This window comes from Lynx canadensis, chromosome A3 (genome assembly GCF_007474595.2).
Source record: "Lynx canadensis isolate LIC74 chromosome A3, mLynCan4.pri.v2, whole genome shotgun sequence".
Taxonomy (NCBI): domain Eukaryota; kingdom Metazoa; phylum Chordata; class Mammalia; order Carnivora; family Felidae; genus Lynx; species Lynx canadensis.
Genome location: NC_044305.1, coordinates 113740070 through 113753664, shown reverse-complemented (window position 1 = coordinate 113753664; position 13595 = coordinate 113740070). Strand labels below are relative to the sequence as shown.

The 13595-nt window shown below is 35.7% G+C and overlaps 1 protein-coding gene across 1 annotated transcript in view; it reads left to right on the top strand.

Annotated features, from left to right (window-relative positions):
- The window catches only part of BIRC6 (baculoviral IAP repeat containing 6), a 226416-nt gene that overhangs the window by 61213 nt on the left and 151608 nt on the right, over window positions 1–13595 (top strand). Inside the window, 14 exon segments of the mRNA XM_032592785.1 lie at window positions 1059–1284; window positions 2069–2090; window positions 2092–2123; window positions 2125–2228; window positions 3302–3433; window positions 3926–4005; window positions 4007–4058; window positions 6065–6243; window positions 7237–7370; window positions 8377–8538; window positions 8636–8767; window positions 9871–9968; window positions 11360–11507; window positions 12350–12483. Of these exon segments, the coding sequence (XP_032448676.1) occupies window positions 1059–1284; window positions 2069–2090; window positions 2092–2123; window positions 2125–2228; window positions 3302–3433; window positions 3926–4005; window positions 4007–4058; window positions 6065–6243; window positions 7237–7370; window positions 8377–8538; window positions 8636–8767; window positions 9871–9968; window positions 11360–11507; window positions 12350–12483 (1635 nt within the window).

Here is a 13595-nt window from a genome sequence, read left to right as displayed (position 1 = left end):
TCCCTAAGCTTTTAGCTTGTAAGTATTTATTTGCCATCAGTATAGCTTTGCCTTTTTAAAATTACTTTTTTATAAAGTAAAAAAGGGCAGATGTTATGTACTTACTGATGCTTAGCATTTTGTTTTGTAAATAACAAAGTCTAAAAGTTATTTATTGGTTTGATACAGATTTGGCTTGCCTTTCAGCACTACTTTTGTTGCCCTTATTAACTTAGGGCTGGTTAGAGCTCAGTCAGAACTATTTTTTCTCTTTATTTTTATTTTTGAGAGAACACACAAGCAGGGGAGAAGGCTAGAAGGGGAAGAGAGAGAGAGAGAGAGAGAGAGAGAGAGAGAGAGAGAGAGAGAATATCTTAAGCAGACTCTATGCTCAGCACAGAGCCCAACTCATGGCTCGATCCCACAACCCTGGGGTCATGACTTGAGCTGATATCAAGAATTGCATGCTCAACCGACTGAGCCGCCCAGGCACCCCAGTCAAGGCTCTTCTAACAGGTTGAGTTTGGGTTTGTCCAGTAAGAGGTACCCTGTCTGTAATCTAAAATATTCAAGTGGATTTTCATTGTGGCCATTATGTAGTCAGTGCTAGTTTCTTCATTTGCCTGTAGATCTCTTAGCTCTCATTAATAACTCTCAAGAGAGGCACCTGGGTGGCTCATTTGGTTAAGTGTCCAACTCTTGGTTTTGGCTCAAATCCTGATCTCACAGTTTCGTGAGTTTGAGCCCCATGTCTGGCTCTTTGCTGGCAGCGCAGACCCTGCTTGGGATTTTCTCTCTTCCTCTCTCTCTCTCTCTCTCCTCTCTCTCCTCTCTCTCCCCCTCCTCTATTTGACCTGTCTCTGTCTTTCTGAAAAATTAAAAAAAAAAAATATATTATATATATACACATATACACACACATACATATATATACACACACACACATATATATATATATGTATATATATAACACCTTTCAGGATATTTTGCAGTTGTTGTAATTGATTAGACAGAAAACACAGATTAAAACTACTTTGTTTTAAAAACCTATTTCAAATTCAATATTTACTGTTGTTAAGGAGTTGATTTATTGGTGGACCAGCCATTCACCCTTGACATCCTGACATCTCTAGTGGAGCTAACCCGCTTTGAGACTTTGACCCCACGGTTTTCAGCCACTGTTCCTCCATGCTGGGTAGAAGTTCAGCAAGAACAGCAGCAAAGGAGGCATCCTCAACATTTACATCAGCAACACCACGGAGATGCTGCTCAGCATACTAGAACTTGGAAACTACAGACTGACAGGTAAAACATTGTTTCAGGGTATTAAATTTTAAGTCTACATTATATATTTGTTAGAGGCAACATAAAATTCTTAAATATATTGTTTCTCTTAACTTTTTCTATTAATAACTTTTTTCTTTTCATTTGTCACCTTAATTTTGGAAATTTCTATATTAGTTGTAGGATAAAATAGTGAGAGTAATCCACCATTGCAATTAGTTTGGTCACTCAGTTCACAAGTTGATTTACTAGATAGATAAATGGTTGCTTTGTGCAGTCACTCCTGTAGACACTAGTAATATGGTTGTCGCTGGAATTTCTATCCTAGTGGGGATAGAAAGACAGTAAGCTGTCAGCGCAGAGCGTGGTGTGGGGCTCGATCCCACAGACCGTGAGATCATGACCTAAGCCAAGGGCAAGAGTCAGACACTTAACTGAGCCACCCACACGCCCCAAGAAGTTCTTGTTTTAAAATGCAGATTCCTGGGACCCCACTCATAGATTTCAGGTGGGGCCCAGGAATCTGCAGACAATTCTGATGCATAATGCTCCATAGTGTAAGAAACAGGGTTTATTGTAATGTTCAGTTCACAGGGTAGGTGTCACTTTCTAAGGTAAGATCAATTATTGCGCTAAGATTAACCTCTCTTTTGGGAGCTGCTTGTCTTCTCTCTTGATCCCATTGAGAGGCACTGAGTTTTGTTGGAGGCTGCAAATCCAAGAATATGAAAAGTGTTTAATGACAGTGTGGTTTGGTCAGGCGAAAGATTTTGCTGTATTTAGCATTTTCCCCCTTATTTGACAGCAATAGCTGGGATGAACATGTGTTTTGAATTGGTTCTACCTAAAGCCTGTATGGTTGCATGTGGACTTCAAATTTGTTTTGAACTCAAACATCACCAATATTCCGCAGATACAAGTGACACTGCTGAAAAATAAAGCTCCGGGGCTTAGGGAAAGTCATGGTAAGAATGAATCAGAATTTATATTTGAAGATTTGCAGTTTATTTCTTTAAAAAACAAACAAACTGATGTTCAACTTGACTGTCTAGGTTTTCAGATCCCTCCCCTGCCTCCTCTCTGCTCTCTCCCCTACCCCCATATTTGTTTTCTGCTCTGCTCCTGGTCGTTTTATTTTAGAAAAAGTTACTTCTAGAACATTTTAGAGGTTTTTGGTAGTTCAGTATTGTATGGAAATGCATAAACTGGAATAATGTAATTATGCTATTTGGGAAATTCAGTTAGTTCCTTTCTAATTAGTTTCACTTTCATCACTACTAGACTTACAGGTTTTTCTTCCTAACGTGGAGACCCAATTGGGAAAAGACTTTGTTAATGAAGTCATATACTCTTCAGACTATTGGTGAAACTCAGCCTTTCACATAATGCCAGAAATACACCCAACTTTATTTGCTTTTTTTTTTTTTTTTTTTTTTTTTTTTACAAGTTCAGACTTTGGTATTTTGAGTTCGTTGAAATAGATTGTACACATGTAACATGTTGGGAACTAGACGTTACTGTCTGGTGTTTACTGCTTAAGCGGATTTAATTAAAAGGCTGGAGATAATTTCATATTACCATATCACATGGCTGCTTTACACCAGGGTTAGAAACAATGAAACACGAAAAATTCCTTATTTTCAAAAATACATATGTACGTGTGTGTGTGTGTGTGTGTGTGTGTGTGTGTGTGTGTGTGGTGCATTTTTTGAATCGTGACAGATTCTATTAAATTGGGTCTAGGATTTAGGCCACTGGTGTTTTGAAAACTTTGCAGGTGTTTGTACTCTGCAGCCTAGGGTATGAACTTTTAGTTAGTTGCCAGCACATTATTTCTCAGGTGAATATTGAATTCCATTAAAAGAGAGAATTAGTTGATGAAACAATGGGACCTAACTTTTTCTTCTTCTGACAACCATTTGTAGCATCTGTGATAAAAATCACAGTAGGTTCCCAATATAACAAGGTTTTAGAATTTCAGGCACATAAATTATTGATATTAAGCAAAATTAAGTTTACTAATATTTTTATCCTCTAGAAACAGCAGTAGATAGGCAGATCACCTTTCCTTTGTCTCCAGCTCTTAACATTGAAGTGGAACAAAATGGGAAACCGTCCCTGGTTGATTTGAATGAAGAAATGCAGCACATGGATGTAGAGGAATCACAGTGTGAGTGAAATTACAGAGCTGTTGTCCATGACAGTAAAAGGAATAGTGATCCAAAATGCATCATGTTGGGCAAAGATTTCCTTATGGCTTGCAAAAACATGGTTTTAAAAATACAATTAAAAAATAACCTGTAATTCTGCTTTGGCAATATGCTTTAACTTTCAGCTCATCTTTGTGAACACAGCTGCGCTAATACTTGCATTCTTGTTTTTTAATATCCCAAGATTTAAAATCATGTCATGGTTTTGTAATATTTTTGGAAAATCAAGGTGAATGTAAATAATATGGGAATGGAAAGCAACATATGTCAGATATGTGAAAATGTATCAGATCTTTGACTATATTTCCTTAGCATGATAGTGAATTCTTACTTGAACACATTCGAATTATGGTATATTGTGTGGTGGTATCATAAATGGGATAGATATTTGCTTATTACTTATTTTAAATTCTAAGCTAATTTAAAAGAAAATGATGTTTTTTTCTTTTTAGGTCTTAGATTGTGTCCATTTTTAGAAGATCACAAAGAAGACATTCTGTGTGGACCAGTATGGCTTGCTAGTGGCCTTGAGTCTCTCAGGGCATGCTGGGATGTTGACATTAACAAGCCCCAAACTTGTTAAAGGTGAAGTAACATATTTTACGAAAGCAGGATAGATAATGCCACAAATGTGAAATAGATTTTTTTAAACTGGTCTCACAAAACTAAGATACTTTTTTGTTTGGGATTTGCATTAATAGTTGCACCAGTTTCCTGATAACTGAGGTCCCTTCTTCTCAGAAGTGACTCTGATACTACTTTCTGTGTTTTGGAGGTTTCAGTACTTTTTGAGAAAGTATAAAAAAAATGAATATTTGCAGACTTAGTGTGATATAGCAGAGCTTTTTTGAGTAACCAGGTGACATGTTCTGGCATGGTTGCCTTTCCCGTCAACTTAGAGTTCTCTGTCTTGATTTGTTGTATTTTATTTATTTATTTTTATTGTTGTAATATTTCCTCTTGAGGGTTTTTATAGAAGAGTTTTGATAACATCAGATGTAATTATTGAGTTTCTCACATATACACATTTTAATTAATGTGTATTAAAAGTAATTGGCTCTTATGTAGATGGTAGATATTACAGTAGTAGGATGTTTATATATCAGCCTTCATTTCCCAGTAAATTAAAAAAGCCAACAAAGTACCTACCTTGATTATTAAAGTAAGTTTGGATGTGGGATGGGATGTGGTGATCCTTCCTCAAGCCAGAAAGTACCTCACCACCTAAATAACAACGGTTTTCATTTGTGTACATTCCCTTCGTAATAGCTGTCCACATTTACACATTTACCGTTAGATGCATAGTATGTGTTGTATACGAGTTTAATGTGCTCTCTTGACTACAGCTCATTCTTTCATTAAGTTTATGACATCCTGTGGTGTGTTATGCTACGTGCTGGGGTACAGCAGTGAGCAAGACTAATAAGATCTCTTGTATTGCTGAGAGTATAACTTAACTTTTGTTGAATGAGACTGTGAAACGTAAATTTGTATATGAATATAAAGATGTTGGCTTTGACAAAATGGAGGGTGGAATTATATGACATGTATTTCAAAAGACTAAATTTAAAAGTGTTAACTTTCCTAGAATTTACTGAAGATGGTTTTTTTTTTCCTTTCCAAATTCTCCAGAAATCTTTGGTACTGGAGAAAATGATTGCTAAATTTTTAGAGTAAAAGGAAGATCTGGGTCAAAGAGGTTTGGAAAAAGAAAACAGAGAGGGAGGGTCTTGTCAGATACTAAAACAAAGAGTAATAACACAACAATAAGATTATAACAGTGTAATGTTAGCACAGTAGGCAGGTGGATCAGTGGAAAACAACAAAGGTAGCTTTTGTAATTACAGAACGATTTAATACCTGTGAGATACAATAGGCTGATGGTTTACTGGTGAGTGTATTAATTTGAGGTTATTTTTGCAGTATATTTTACATATGGATTGTGTGGTATGATCTCAGTTTAGTTAAAAGGAAGCAAAATGTACTGGTGATAGTAACGACCAGTATTTATTGAGTGCTCTCTTTGTGCCATGCACAATTGTGTTTTAGGTACTTTTGAGGTAGGTACCCTTATTCCCATTTTACATTTGAAGGAACTGAACCACAGGAGATTATCGGGCACATATCTAATAAATAACTGAGCCATTACTCAGACCCAGGTCGTGACGCCAAAGCCTGTGCTTTTTGTGCTTGTGTATATGTGCGTATGTCTGTGTGCGTGTGTGTGTAAGAGGACCGGATGCATTCACAGAATGATACCTTCCATTATCGATCAGTGGTGCTCACTGAAAGGTAGTTTTATCTTTGTGTTTTTCCCATAGTTGACAAAATGTTATTAAAATGTATCATTTCGCCAGGGAAAGATATGCAAAATGTTTGTAACATTAGTCAGAATTTTCTGTCTTCTGTTGTTGGTATAGTCCCTGTGCTTTTTGTTATTTTGCTACCAACATAGGAAGGTTATTCAGTGATGAGACTCAATAATTTGAAAATTTGTGGAATTAATTACATAACTTGCTCTGTTAAGGTGAAAAACAATTCGTTCTTTTGGTGATTTGGTTATGTTTCCCATTCTGTGTTGTCTCCTCTAGGTATGGCAGGAGGAAAATACCGTTCCTTTTTAATCCACGTCAAGGCAGTAAATGAAAGAGGAAGCGATGAGATCTGTAATGGTGGTATACGCCCGGTAGTAAGACTTCCATCCTTAAAACACCAGAGTAACAAGGGTTATTCACTTGCTTCACTCTTGGCAAAAGTTGCAGCAGGCAAGGTATGAAGCTGTGCCATTTTGAACTACAGCAGTGCTATTATAGACATGGTGGACAAGATCTGACACACTCTTGAAGTAGTATGACCCTTTATTGATTTTTCAATAGACACTTTGTTTATAATTTTTCCTTGCAGTGACTGACTTTAAATATACAATTAAGAAGAATCTATTTTGAATTAACTGTAAGCAAGCATTTATAAAGTATGCTCAGCAGACTAATTGTTAGCAGATATTTCCCTTTATAATTGTTTTAGACCATAATACCTCTTTATTTAGGTTTTAGAGTTTGTTTCTATGTCCTTTACTGGTAACTCACCACTTTTTTTTGGGTAAACATTTGGGAGGATGCAGGAAGAGAAGTTGGGGAGTAATGTTAGAGATAAATCCTAATTTCAAGGTTGATTTTCTACAACTAGCTATGTACCATGCAGTCTCTTCATAATTGTCTAATCTTGGATTTTCCTGAACTCTGGAGATTTTTGTTTCTCTATCATCATTATTCATAAGCAACAATAGCAATATCAGTAACACCAATCATCTTATATTTGTATAGGTCTTCCAATTTTTCAAGGACTTCTGTGTACTTTATCTGATTTAATCCTCAAAATAACTCTGAGGTAGGCAGAGCAGGTGCTATTATTATCTCCATTTTTCATATTGAAAGTGAGTGAACCTTGGAGATGGGGAGCTGTCATATTTCATATCGCTTCTAAGTGCTGTGGCTGGGACTTGGACTCAGGACTTTGGCTTTCTAATCTATAATCATTGGGTTATTGCCTTTAAAACAGCCACTTTGTTTTTTCCCCGTTATAAATACTGGGGGAAATTAGTCATTTACTGAATATGAGGGTAAAAGCTTTCATTTTAATTTGATATTTCTGTTTTGATAGTCATAATACAGTTATTTTCCTTTTAAAAAAACTTTATTTAAATGGTAAATGCTTTTTTAGTTTCATTTGTTGTTCATTGAGTTATTTGTTTTTGTATGTTTAGGAAAAATCATCTAACGTTAAGAATGAAAATTCAAGTAGCGCCCGCAAATCTGAGAACCTCCGGGGCTGTGACTTACTGCAAGAGGTCTCAGTCACCATTCGAAGATTTAAGAAAACTTCAATTTCTAAGGAAAGGTAACCTCATTTCCTTCTTCTGCTATTCTCCTGGTAATAAATGTACAAAGGATGAATTCTAATAAACATTAACACACACACGTAAAATGGAAAAAAAAAATTATTTTTGTTTATTTATGTGAGAGACAAAGTGTGAGCGGGGGACGGGCAGGGCGGGGGCAGAGAGACAGGGAGTCACGGAACCTGAAGCAGGCTCCAGGTTCTGAGCTGTTAGCACAGAGCCCGACATGGGGCTTGAACTCAATAACCTCGAGTTCATGACTGAGCCAAAGTTGGACGCTTAACAAACTGAACCACCCAGGCACCCCACACATAAAATTTTTAAATCTTTTACTTGAAAATTTTTGTTTGGTCTCCATTTCACTTAAGTATTTGTAATCTCAATGAGGGTATGAATTATCTTTCTACTTCATTGGTTTATCCCAGGTATCTGTACGTGCTTGGTATATACCAGGAATATAATATTTGTAGAACGAGGAAAGACATAAATATAATTTGAAGTTTTATTCACTCTTTGTCAGAATATAGTACATTATTGTAAACTTCATTTCTTTTAAAACTTTCTATAAACGAAGTATTGCTTATATGCTGTTTTGACCTTTTAATACCATAACCTTAAATTAATAGGTCAACATTCCATTCTTAATATTTAATTTCAAAAACATATTTTAAATTGTGATATTCGGGGCGCCTGGGTGGCGCAGTCGGTTAAGCGTCCGACTTCAGCCAGGTCACGATCTCGCGGTCCGTGAGTTCGAGCCCCGCGTCAGGCTCTGGGCTGATGGCTCAGAGCCTGGAGCCTGTTTCTGATTCTGTGTCTCCCTCTCTCTCTGCCCCTCGCCCGTTCATGCTCTGTCTCTCTCTGTCCCAAAAATAAATAAACTTTAAAAAAAAAAAAAAATAAATTGTGATATTCATGATTTCAAATAACCAACCAGGTTGTGGTAGGTTTAGTCATAACTGTTCTATTTTGGTTGTTAATGTGTTTATATCTTCTGTTTTTTAGAGTGCAACGATGTGCTATGTTACAGTTTTCAGAATTTCATGAGAAGCTTCTTAACACGCTTTGTAGAAAAGCAGATGATGGCCAAATCACAGAACATGCCCAGAGCCTTGTGTTGGATACCCTTTGTTGGTTAGCTGGAGTACATTCGAATGGACCTGGAAGGTTAATAATTAAGATTTTACTAACAACTGATGATAGCTATTTGGAGATTATGAGTAGAAGTTCAAGATGAGTCTAAATATCTGCTATTGTTTTGCAGCTCCAAAGAAGGAAATGAGAGCCTGCTTTCAAAAACACGAAAATGTCTTTCAGACATTGTGCGTGTATGCTTCTTTGAGGCGGGACGCAGCATAGCCCATAAGTGTGCCCGATTTCTAGCCTTGTGCATTAGGTTAGTGGTTTTTTAAGTTGAAAGTACACTTTGTAGGTGCAGCTATAGTTTCATAGGTGATGCTGTGTCTGTAGTGTAATTTGATACTTGGTGAATGAATGTATAACAGAAGAATTTTCGTAAGTTAAAAAAGTCTCGAAAGTTGATGAGGGTTACTCAGTCTTTTTTTTTTTTTTTTTAAATATTTATTTATTTTTGAGAGCAAGAGCGTGCCAGATGGCCTTATGTGAGGCTCAAACTCATGAACCAGAAGATCGTGACCTGAGGAAAGTCAGATGCTTAACCAACTGAGCTACCTGGGCGCCCAAGACTCTTGGGTTTTTTTGTTGTTGTTGCTTGTTGTTTTTTTTTAAGTTTATTTACTTATTTTCAGAGAGAGAAAAAACACGAACAGGGGAAGGGTAGGGGAGGGGCAGGGGAGGGGAGAGAATTCCAAGGTCAACGTGAGGCCCAATGTGGCACTTGAACTCTGGAACAAACTCTGATATCATGATATGAGCTGAAATCAAGAGTTGGATGCTAAACCGACTGAACCACTCAGGTGCCCTGAGGATTATTGAGATTCTAAGAAAGAATTTTAGGTTTTTAGGGGGAAAATGTCGACTTGCATAAGTCTTTTAATAAAAGAAGTCTACCAGGCTTCTTTACCTATTGGTAGCATTTTGGGAAGTTTTGTAAGGGGAACCCTTCCCCCACTTTTTATCTTCCCTGATTGTCGTTTGATTCTTCACCTGAGGCATTATTCCCTGTTACGTGACATTCTTACCAGGTTTATTTGTAACATTGTGTAGACCTTTCTTCTAGACCCTGAGACTTAAACCATCTAGGAAATGTTTAAAAACTGATAGTCAGTAATGCCTATGCCTGCTTGTTAATCCTTTTTGGGGAAGAGAATGGTTAATGCAAAGGAAAACCGTGACAAAGACCTTCAGTATAATCAGTCCTTGTGTTCTTTCTGCATGTATATGGGGCTTTAAGGCAGATTTTTCTTGTAATCTGTATGAATACATTTTAAAATTTAGTTTTAGGTACTACAGCATGTTTAGGATTGAATTTAGACATTGGGTGATACATTTAAGTTTTTTTCTTCTAAATTTTTTCAGTAATGGCAAATGTGACCCGTGTCAACCAGGATTTGGATCTGTTCTGTTGAAGGCCTTACTTGAGAATATGTCATTTTTACCTGCAGCAGCAACTGGTGGTATGTGAAATTAGTTTACTCACAAATAACAGTAGTCATAGGAAATATCTCACAATATATTTGAGATTATGTAGTCAACATTTTCCCCTCAGTTAGCCCCTCTTTTTTCTCTAGCTTCTCTAAGGGTTGGCAGATTGTGAGAAGGTGGGCAGATACTCTGTTCAGTAATACTGGTTGGAAAAGTGGGAGAGTTAAGTAAATAGCAAGTCGTCTCAATTCATACATTTTCTATACCTCATTCAAATTGTTAAGTTGTTTGGTTGTTCACAGACTATAGATCACATCTTCCCAAATTTGCTAAAATGCCAGCAGGTGCAGAGAGATGACCTAAGGAAAATGGTCCGTGCGTGTATTGTGTGTGGTTGCTGGGACTTTGGCAAACTAGAAAAGGGGCCAGTAGGTTTTTAAAGCACCTGAAGACTATAAACATGCCATTCAAGAATGAATGTAGAAAAAGAAAAGAATGAATGTAGTTATCAAGTAGCACTTTATAAAGCAGTCCCCCTAAAATAGCACATATATAAAGCAATAAAAATTTTACAAGTATTTTCAATGTTTTGTGCCATTTTAGTTGCTATAAAGAGCTACTAATTTGCCCTTCTAAACCTAACATTATCTTTTTGTAGACATTTTTTACAGTCTTTTGTTTAATAATCAATTTATTCAACAAGTTGTCTCAATGAGATAAATATATTTCACAAGGATTTGATCTTTGTGGTATTATAGAAAAAAACTGTTCAAAGTTAGTTGATAAGTGGTTATATTATCATTAATTTGGGTAAAGAATCTATTTATATTTACTTGAACATATTTTGGGTAAAACGGTTAACTTTATGTTCTACAGAGTAGGATGTTTTGGACTTGATTGCTCACTTAATAGTCTTTGCAGTTTAAAATTGTTTTTTTTGAGGATGGTCTTCAAGATAGGATGCTTAAATTCTGGGGTGTACTTAGATATCTCAAATTTTACAGAAGAGCCTTAGAATACACCATGATGATCATCTTTTGAGCTGTGTTGGTCTGTGTCTAACTGGCGGTATAGCATAACTATATTTACTTGCTAGGAGCTCATTGCCATCCATTGTTTTTGAAAATTTTAGTATAAACCAAACAGTATTTCAGGGAGGATCGTTTGGAAGACTTTTCTGTACTTTTCCGGCTATTCTAAAATGTCCCTCAGAGTCATCTCAAGTTAGTGAAAACCTGAATGACTAGGTTGACTTGATAAACCTCTTAAAAAATGGGAGATTCCCTGTCACTATCCTCCTAGAGTCCTCCAAAGAGGTGGTCCTTCTTTGTAAAGGGACTTACTGATAAATATGTAATATGATGTTCTCTTTGTTAGAGAAAAATGAGGAAAAGAAACATTGATTTGCTTTTATTGTTTTCAGGTTCTGTCTATTGGTATTTTGTCTTACTGAATTATGTTAAAGATGAAGATTTGGCTGGGTGCAGTACAGCTTGTGCATCTTTGCTTACTGCTGTGTCCAAACAGTTACAGGACAGGCTAACGCCAATGGAAGCTTTACTTCAGACAAGGTATTTTAATATACGTAGTGACTAATAATGGATATTTCAGGATATGATACCAGCTTTGCTCAGAATTGCTAAAATATATATTTGCCTGCAAAAATTTAATAAATGCTTTTCCTTTTTCCAAATATTAGTCTAAGGTTTTCTTTTCCTCTCTTTTCTCTGAAATAATTCCTTTTAACAATTTTGAAAGTCCTGAAGATGAGTATTCAGAGGACCAATTGTATTAAAATACTTAAAAGTGGTGTTTCTTGTTAATTGAAGAAGCATAAGATAATTTCTTTACTGTTCAAACTTTGTGGTTGAAGTTCTATAAATCGCTTATAGGCCTTAACTATTATTCTTCATCTGCTGGTTGATTTTTCTAAAAACTTCCAATATAATGAAACAAATAGCTAATGGTTAGATTTGAGTTCTTGCCTGATCTTCAGTATTTGAAGTATTTTTATTTAACATGATGATTTTTTAATCTTTTAGAGGAGAAATCTTGATTTTGATCAGATTTTACTCAAAGCCTTTGTACTGTCTGCTGAGTCAATGTAATTAATGATGGAGTTGAGGGAAGGGTGCCTGATATGTCTTCCTTGCCTCAGTCTGCAGATGAAGATTCAATCTTGGTTCATTAGCTACCAGTTTATTGGAATCACATTTGTTGAGTCTCTGGCACCACATCTTCTGGAGTATAGGTTTCCAGGGAACATAACTGAGATTCATTGAATTTAGTGGGTTAAATTTGGTTAGTGTTTCCTTTTGCCCTGTGTCAAACTGCTTTCAAATGGAAGTAAATAGGTAATTTGTTAATTAGATGGCCAACAGGAAAATTGTTAGGACATTATTTTATTTTTCAGATATGGATTATATAGCTCACCATTTGATCCAGTCCTCTTTGATTTGGAAATGAGCGGCTCTTCTTGTAAAAATGTGTACAACAGCAGCATTGGTGTCCAGTCAGATGAAATTGATTTATCAGATGTCCTTTCAGGTAGTAACATAAAGGAATTTCTGAATTTTATTTCTTCTATTTAAGCTATCATTGACTTAATAGATTGTAGTTACGACATTCTGTTTTTAAAAACTAAAATTCTTCAGAACTTAACATCTGTGAATCATGAAAATGCCTTTGTTTCTTAACTCCCCCCTCAGAAAAATTACTGAAGTTATTTTTGCAAGGGTTGTTTTGTTTGTTTTTTTGTGTTTCCTTGCATGTCAGTATGACTTTAATGCTCATAAGAGACTATTTAAAATTTGATTATTTGTTGTAGCCTTTCAGTTTTATTTGGTATGCCTTTGATGTCCCCAAAATTAAAGAATAGTTTCATATATCAAAAATAAAAATTAATGTATATTTATTATAATAAGTAAAGATGCAGAAAGAAAAATAATTTTCTGTATCTACTGGCATACTCAGATAAACTTTGTACAGTGTTACATGTATTCTTGTTTACATTTCTGAAAGAATGCTTTTAGGATTGAGTGTATAACACTGTATAACCTTTCCAAGTGCTATAATTTGGTGTTTATCTAGTTTTGTTAAATAAGGCAATGACTATTTTATTTTTTGTTTTCTTCCATTTGAACTTACTACAAGTGTTGCTAATAAACCACAATGTTAGAATTTTTGGTAAATATATTAAGATAATTACCACATTAAATAGAAGTAAATTTTGGGGTTAATTTCAGTTTCTTTTACTTTAAAAGATGAATTGCGAGAAAAAGCAAATGAGAAAAATCAAATACAGAAATGTAAATAATATGTGAAGTGCCTAAATTCCAACCTTTCCACCGTCTTAGATTACCTTTGTTAACAGGATGCTTAGCTGTGTAGTCTTGTTTGCTACACGTGTTCATGAACATTTTTAATGAAAGAGATCATACTTACTGGTCTGTTACTTGCTTTTTAATGGCTTATGTTGCTGTGGATGTATGTGTCTTCCTCTGTTTGATGACTTAGGCTCTATTTTATGCTGCTCTATCTCTGTCCAAGTGACACATTAGTTTATGAGTGGAATTCAGAGGAACGGCTAGAACTAGATGTATAGGTGTCTTTCTGTATACCAGATTCAGAATGGAGAGAGTGTAAGGAGAAGACCATAA